A 7,556-nucleotide genomic window follows, 5' to 3' on the forward strand; every position below is an offset into this window, starting at 1 on the left:
AACAGGCTGCATTACAGTAAAGTGATGTAATTTTCTGAACTTACCAGACTGTTCTAGCGGTTTTATTATTTACCTTTACCCACTAAGTCATTAAATCATTTCCGGAGAATATTTATCATAAACAATACAATATCGTCGCAATATCTACATCGAGGTAGTTGGTCAAGAATATCGTGACATTTGATTTTCTCTGTCTTGTCCAGCTCTACCTGCAATTTGTTGCCTTGTCATCATCTAAGTGGTTGTTTAGGTTTCTCACCTTATTGGTCCTGAGAAACAATCATGGTACATGCATCGTGGAGATCATACCAAAATGTATGCTCATGTAGTGAAAGAAATAACAGCACATTCATGGCAAATTCTACTTAATTGTAGACTCAACGAAGCACAGTCCTGCAGATGGTTTTACACTAGTGCTCTCATCAAGAAGTGGCGGTAACGTACAAAGGGAAATGCACCAACGCACCATAAAAGGAACTGTGAAAGAAGACTGCAAGCTACTCAACTACTCCACCCAACACATTTGCAGGGCCTCAAGCGTACACACAATGTGTTTTGTTGAGTATAACTGAACGTAAACATGACATTTGTCTGTTTACTTGAAAACTCCACAGAGCATGTTTAATTTGAGAAACCTCCAGGTTACAAAACATAAACAAGACCTCTCGATGGGTAGAAATGAATATACCTGGCAGTCTTGGAGCTGTCCACCACAGTGACAGTGCTATCATGGCTGACCCAGGCCAGGCGGTTACCAGAGGCTGAGAAAGAGACGGAGTGGACCCAACCCCCTCCACCTGACATTGTGGGTAAAAAAGGCAGAACTGGTTTAGTTCAAAGGGTTACTGCAAGTCACAAGACGACTTATTTTTTTTAATAAAAACAGATACAGACCCGCTCCTCCAAATTCTGCTAGCACAGCGCCAAATGGCATCTTGCTGCCCCAGGGTGTGGGGCCTGGTTTCTCTTCCACCTCCTTAATGTAGGCTGAGAACACTCTAGAGGCCAGAGAGGGAGGGGTTGGGAGAATACAAGCCAAAAAAAAAAGGTTTCCAATCATTTCATCCTCATCTTGTCCCATAAGATTTTTTCCCCATTTACGACATTCACCTGCATTTGAAGTCACAGGATCCAGCAGCCAGCAGGATGTTGTTGGGATGCCAGTCCAGACTGAGGATGGTGGAGCGTACTGGCTTTTTGATGTGCTTGCTCACCCACCTGAAGCGTTTGAAAAAAGCACAGACATCTTGAATATGGAACATAAAAAAACTTCAGCACTTCTGATATACCAGTGTTATGTTTCAAATGGGAGACAGCAACAAATTGTGAATGTAGTTCAGCAAAACTGTTAGTGTTATTGTCTACTGTCAAATTAATACAAACATCCTTGTGACCAAAACTAAAAATGAAGATGAAGAAACAGGCAGCCCTGGTTTGACAGACGGTGAGACACTTGGAGAAACTGAATCAGAACTAACGGACGCAGCACTGGAAAGGAGAACCTTTTAAGCGTTGAAGTGAATCTTTATCAGTCATTTGGAAATACAGTGCTTTGGTTTCAAACCAGGTAAGGTATAGATTCAGTAATACATCTGCCTTAGGCTTGTTGTCGAGTCCCAATGAAATACATTTGTAGTTCATGTGGCTGGAAGTGACAACATGCTATATGTTAAAGAGCAAAAATAACTGATTAATTCTCCCAATCACAACATTAAACAAAACAATGCAAAATATCAATTTGGCCATAATCTTGTGTCTATTGTTGTATTTAATGTCAGTAAAATGTCACGATTATACAAATAGTCTCACCAGTCATTCTCAGACTCAAAGTAGCAGACAGAGATGAGTCGAGCACCACTTCCAACTGCAAACTTGTTCTCCAGTGGAGACCACTTGACGAAGGTGGCAGCTCGGTTGATCCTGAGGATGACCAGTGTTGGCTTCCATACCCCTTCCTTCTGGGACCACACATAGGCATTACGGTCTGCTCCACATGTCACTATACGGTCACTTTTGGGAGCCCAGTCAATACCTACACCACAACAATGACAGATTATGTAATTACAGACTGATTTTTGCCACAAATAGTGAAGTAATTTATGACAGAAAACTCCTATACATATATTATTCTGAATCCGACATGTGCCAGCTTGTGTTAATGATAGTTCTAGAAACACTTGTTTGTGGGTTACTCAGAGGAATACAAGTCTAATGCAGTTTGATTAAATACCTGTTATGTGTCCATTGTGCTCCTTCAGCTCATGGGTCTTAACCCACTGGTTGCCACTCTTCTTGTAGATATGGACTTCATGGTTATTTGGACTGATGGCTATTTCTGCAAGGGAAAAACCAGCAGGTTAACATTATGAAGGTACAGATAACAAACAAGCTAAGCCAGTGTCTGGTATCTGCCATTTACCACGCTGGACTATTCAATGTAAAAGTTCACAAATCCTGAAAACAAGCAGTGGAACAAAAATATATTTTTGCCTGGAGTTGCATTCTATTGTCATTTGTTTTCAAAGCCTTTACCCATAACAGATATGCAGTGTACATGCTGGTAATGTTAGTGATACACTCAAATAAAGCAAGGGAAATGGTTTTCTTGAAATAAAAGAGGAAATAGTTTAGTCTTACGTGTCCTGTCGCGGTTCCACGCGTGGCAGGTGATGGGTTCCAACAGAAACTGATGAAGGGACATCTTGTCTGGGTGTGGTCCTTAAGTGGAACTCTGCGAAGTCACACAGCAAAACTTAGTTTAGCAACTAAAGTTTGCCATTAAACAAATCCTGAGCCAACAGCTGAACTTTACTTCTACCGGCTTTACAGCTCACATATGACAGAGTGTATACAAATTCTGTTTGATGACTTCTCAAATCGAACAACTGTAACTTTATTACAACGTTCCTTGGATTCCATTCGTTAGCTTGGGTAGCTAATGTTAAGCCCAATCAGTCAAAACATTGAAAGGCTGCTTCAACTGGCCAATATTAGCTAAAGTAATAATACCAAGCTAAAGGTAGCCAGCTAACTTTCACCATAGCCTCAATTTGATTTACTATGGCATGCCAAGTTAAACCCTTTTATGAACTAAAGTTGCTTAGCTAGGTACTTTAAATTGCCATGACTAGCTAGCTATTGTTAACGTTAGCTAGCTTAGTTGCCTCACTCGGTAAATCGTTAACAGCAAAACATTACTAGCAAGTTAAAAAAAATTGCTAACTATTAGCTTACTGTTCACCGGTGTTAAATAGGCCTAATGTTAGCAGCCAGGTTGGTGATTTTGAGAAATATTTAAACGTGTATCCACACGTTTACCAGACGGCCTCCCTTTTCTATGTCAGACCCCGGTTTTTCTTTGGAGGAGATGCCTTTCCTCCCGATGATAGCTACACCATTAGCCTTAGTCCACCTGCTAACTTACGTTACCTCGTAAATCCGGTTCTCCGGGTGTGCACTCTCAGTTAGCCGGCAAGCTAAGTTACGCTAGCGGGGAAAGGTTAGATTGGGAGTGGACCTGAATTCGCGGACTCTGGTCAGTCGACACGAATTCGTCCAGGAATGTTGACGGAATGTCAAGACGGTCAGTAGGATACGACACCGGGAGCATCCGGTAACTCTGCAGCAAAACCTGTGGATGCCTGGCTGACAGCTAGCTTAGCCTCATCACGTTAGCTGTGTTACATTCAACTGAAAAACCTCGTTCCCATCGAGGGCTCGCATACAAACTGAGACGAGTGCAAAAGAGCTCCTCTAGTGGTACACATAGAAACATCCAAAGTGGCCTAACCGGTTACAAAACAAAACTCCACCATCTAGTGCATGGGGACAACTCTTCCACAGTTTCAGTCTTGTATGAACTGAGTTAAATGAAAGAATCCCAGATTCCCAGGACCCCTGAAAGCCCCATGTTGCGAATATGCATTAGGCTACCTCATCTTCAGATCCTTTTTTGAACAAGGTCCCAGTCTAGTCTAGTTTTAAGGTGATACTGATATTGTGCTATTGAGCAATACGTAAAAAATAATTAAATAGATTTATGTAATATTTGAACGTTGAAATACTCAGCCCAATCAGCCCAAATGGCCAAATAGTTGTGCACATACACATACTGTAATTTGACTCTTGTTTTTGCATTTCTTTCAAAATACTTACACAGAAATATACATAGCAGCTAACGAGGACAACAAAGCTAAACAAAGAAATGTGGGGAATAGACAGAAATATTATGTACACAAGAAGGAATCGGTATATATAGGCCTATTTAAAGCACCAATGATCAAAAACATAAGTAAAATGCAGAGGTTGAGAGGATCAGGAGCTTGAAGGGGGTGTGTATGTCATTTTTCATAAACTACAAATAAGAGTATGATCTCTGCATTATTCTGACAATGATGTCACTTATTTCTGCTTAAGAGTTCATCATAATCAGTTTTTCACAAACTAAATCCAAAGACAAATTGTGTTTTAAGCCTATATCATCTCCCAATCAGCTCATTACATATTGCATTAAGTGTAGCCAGTTTTTTTCAGTTTTTTTCCAGGTATCATGTAGTGTAGTCAGACAATAATAATCATACTGGGATAAGGATTTTTTACAGAAAGAACATTTTAAAAGTAGTGTTGACTTAATAACACTTTAGCATTTTTTTGAAAACAGTAGGCATCTTAACCTTTTAAAATCCAAGGAAGTGAAGAACATTTTGAGGCCTCTAAATTACAGGCAAGCAATCTACATTATTTCTGCAGTGAACAGAAATCATGGCTGTATTGTGCAACCTTTAAAAACACAACAACCTCCAAATTGCTTCAGATTCATTTTAAAGTCATCCTGCTATTGCCTTGTGGGTAAAAGGTTCTTAAACCAATCAGAGGAGATTTCAATTAGTACCTCTTGGGTGCACCTGGTAGACCTCCAGATTGACTGCTGCTGGCTGCAAACAGCAAAACACATGCAGATTCAGATTCTCGCTTTCTTTTTCTGTGGCGCATCATCAAATTGTTAAATGGAATCATTAAAAGTAGATGAGCAGTTGCCTTCACCTCCACCATACTTCTTACAAGGTAAAATACCCTCTCAATTTACAGAACCTGAAATGATCAGTTGATGGTTGAAAAACAACTTGTGTGTATGTGTTTGTTCAGATGAAAGTCAAACTGGGAAAGTTGGGAGGATCTACCATTTGTACTCACCTTTAAGCCCTCCACCACCCTCTCAATTGTCCTTTTCTCCTGGAGTTGGCTCCACCCAAACACTCTCACCTCTAACAGGTACATGCTCACCTAACATCTGCCTCCATTTTGAATATATAGGGTAGTGATGTTGTTCCCTTTTTAGACTCAGTTAAGTTGGAAAGTGTTGATTGTAGAGTCAGTCTGTTAATTTATAAATAACTAAAAATTGCATTGTCTAAAACCTATGACAAGGGTGTGAATCATGAGAGTAAATTCAATTACTTAATTCCACTAGTTTTGTTTTTTACATGAAATAGGATGACATGCAACAATTATTCAGGAACATTTTAAGGACCGCTTTTCCTTTTATAATTTAAGGCCCAAGTGAAATTTACACACGTTTTGTTTTGGGACGATAATATGCTAATCCAACCTGTCAAACAGCACTGATCAGAAATTGTTAAAGACTTGTAGTGTGTCTTTAAGTTCAGTTGTGAGAAAATAAGCATTCCTTTTCGTCCCCCCTCCATGTCTTCTCTTTAGTATCTGCTCTCCCTCAATCTACTCCCAAGCTGAATTTTGTGACCTATGAAACAGAACTGTATCGCTGTCCAGCTCGGACAACATGCCCCTCTTGTGAGACTTGGGTCACCACGCACGTCACCTACAAAGTCGGGAGGATGGCGTGGCTCATGTGTCTTGTGTTTGTGTTGTGCGGGTGAGGAAGGACTCATTAAAATACCTACATTTGGTCATTTTTTTTATCCAGCATCAATCACACCTTTAAAATACATGGACCAATGTTGAATTTCTGTCTCATAGGTTGGTGCTTGGATGCTGCCTGATTCCATTCTTTGTTAACTATTTTAAGGATGCCTATCACACTTGTCCCCACTGTCGACTGGTCCTCCATGTACAAAGGAGGACATGCTGCGCATGAACACACCAGCTACTACCAATTACAACTACCAGCAGGCTAGTGTGATGGCTAAAAAGTTTTTTGATCTGAACAGGAGTTCAATTGCAATATGTATACCTGTCTGAAGGTCATTCAGGATAACTTAAAATGTATAGATTTATAAGTTTGTTTAAAATATAAGGATAAGACATATTGGTTCCTGTCATATATAGGCCTAGAGATTATGTGTTATGTAGACTTTAGATATTTTTGACAACTTTTAATCATGTTTTGTAACAAATAAATGTTTTCTGTGGCAGACATTTTTCACATTTTCTATTGTATAAAAGAAAGCACACAACAGATAAATGCTAAACTTTTGCTCCAAATAAAAAATAATTGCAAATTATATTAACAAAAAAGAATGAGAAAACTTTAGGATTCCCTTCTTAGTTTTTCCATCTGTTGATAATGGCCAGGAGATGCAGGTAAAAGCTGGACCTGGAATTATTTTTCATTTGTCAAAATATTATATTCAAGAATGAACTTTTATGCTTAAAGGTCCCATGACATGAAATTTTCACTTTGAGGTTTTTTAAAATTAACATAAGTTCCCCCAACTTGCCTGTGGTTCCCTTAGAATGGAGGACATATTTCATCATAATTCAAATTAAAAGTCCAAAGAGAAAACAAAGCTCAAAATAAAAATATTATTTTAGTACGCTACTTGGAAAAATCATGCCATAGTTGAATTTAGAAAATAAAAAGGAAACTGAAAAAGGAAAGTTGAAATGTAAAATGAACATTTGAAAATGTAAAGTGCAATGCAAAAAGTCAAATTTAAAATGCAAAGCTTAAAATCTCCCTGCCTTGGCCTCTTGTTTCACATTAAGATGTTAGAAACTGATGATGTGGGCTGAACACGAACGACATTTCATGCAAGGTTCTCATGTAGTTACTGTAATTGTGCCAGTGGACTTTCGTTTATTTAATTTCCAATTTTGAAACAATATCCAAATATGAAAAATTGATGTTTTTAAACGTTAATATTGATGACAATGTGTCCAAACGGAAAACAAGCCATGTTTCAGGAAATAAACTTGTATATAAACATGATTCTATTGAGAGACTGGCCGCCACCAGCTGGCTGTCACATCAGACCCGAGCTTCACGAGTTCGACAACAAAGTTGAGTCAGACTTTTTTTTCTCACAGATTTTACCGTTTCAACTGCAATGCTCAGTATGCTCCCCCCTCCCCCTCCCCTCCTCAGCCTGCCACCTTCAACAACCAGCTTCAAGGACCAACAGCCCACCAGCCCGACTCAGGTCCTTTTGGAGTGTGCAGGACTCTCCTCAGGACTTTTTATGACTCTGTGGTGGCCTCTGCCATTCTTTCTGCTGTTGTCTGCTGCTAGAGGGGGGGCAGCTCGGACAGAGACAGGAGCAGACTCTACAGACTGATCAGGAGAGCGAGCTCTGTCC

At 39.6% G+C, this 7,556-nt stretch overlaps 2 protein-coding genes across 3 annotated transcripts in view; one reads left to right on the plus strand and one right to left on the minus strand.

The window, feature by feature from the left end:
• The window catches only part of arpc1a (actin related protein 2/3 complex, subunit 1A), a 7,012-nt gene extending 3,043 nt beyond the window's left edge, over positions 1-3,969 (minus strand). The window contains exons 1-7 of one of the 2 annotated variants that reach the window (XM_032525079.1): positions 3,430-3,969; positions 2,638-2,731; positions 2,231-2,335; positions 1,810-2,032; positions 1,111-1,218; positions 895-998; positions 689-797 (exon numbers count right to left, since the gene is read on the minus strand). In XM_032525079.1, the coding sequence (XP_032380970.1) occupies positions 689-797; positions 895-998; positions 1,111-1,218; positions 1,810-2,032; positions 2,231-2,335; positions 2,638-2,701 (713 nt within the window). In that variant the 5' untranslated portion in view covers positions 2,702-2,731; positions 3,430-3,969. Of the gene's footprint in view, positions 1-688; positions 798-894; positions 999-1,110; positions 1,219-1,809; positions 2,033-2,230; positions 2,336-2,637; positions 2,732-3,234 lie in introns of both variants that reach the window. The other variant, XM_032525086.1, reaches the window with a different exon arrangement.
• Positions 3,970-4,869: 900 nt separating this feature from the next.
• Positions 4,870-6,311, plus strand: LOC116695076 (cell death-inducing p53-target protein 1). Its single transcript, XM_032525121.1, has 4 exons — positions 4,870-5,064; positions 5,146-5,271; positions 5,719-5,893; positions 5,998-6,311. The coding sequence occupies exons 1-4, from the start codon at positions 5,007-5,009 to the stop codon at positions 6,113-6,115; spliced, it is 477 nt and encodes a 158-aa protein (XP_032381012.1). The 5' UTR covers positions 4,870-5,006; the 3' UTR covers positions 6,116-6,311.
• The last annotated feature ends 1,245 nt before the right edge of the window (positions 6,312-7,556 follow it).

This window comes from Etheostoma spectabile, chromosome 2 (genome assembly GCF_008692095.1).
Source record: "Etheostoma spectabile isolate EspeVRDwgs_2016 chromosome 2, UIUC_Espe_1.0, whole genome shotgun sequence".
Lineage (NCBI taxonomy): Eukaryota > Metazoa > Chordata > Actinopteri > Perciformes > Percidae > Etheostoma > Etheostoma spectabile.

What these genes read in the sequence shown, in the direction of transcription:
- LOC116695076 (XM_032525121.1), top strand. Translation starts at nt 5,007, where the DNA reads ATGGAATCATTAAAAGTAGATGAGCAGTTGCCTTCACCTCCACCATAC. An exon ending in TCCACCATACTTCTTACAAG is followed by an intron (nt 5,065 to 5,145) that starts GTAAAATACCCT and finishes GTGTTTGTTCAG; the next exon opens with ATGAAAGTCAAACTGGGAAA. An exon ending in CTTGTGTTTGTGTTGTGCGG is followed by an intron (nt 5,894 to 5,997) that starts GTGAGGAAGGAC and finishes TCTGTCTCATAG; the next exon opens with GTTGGTGCTTGGATGCTGCC.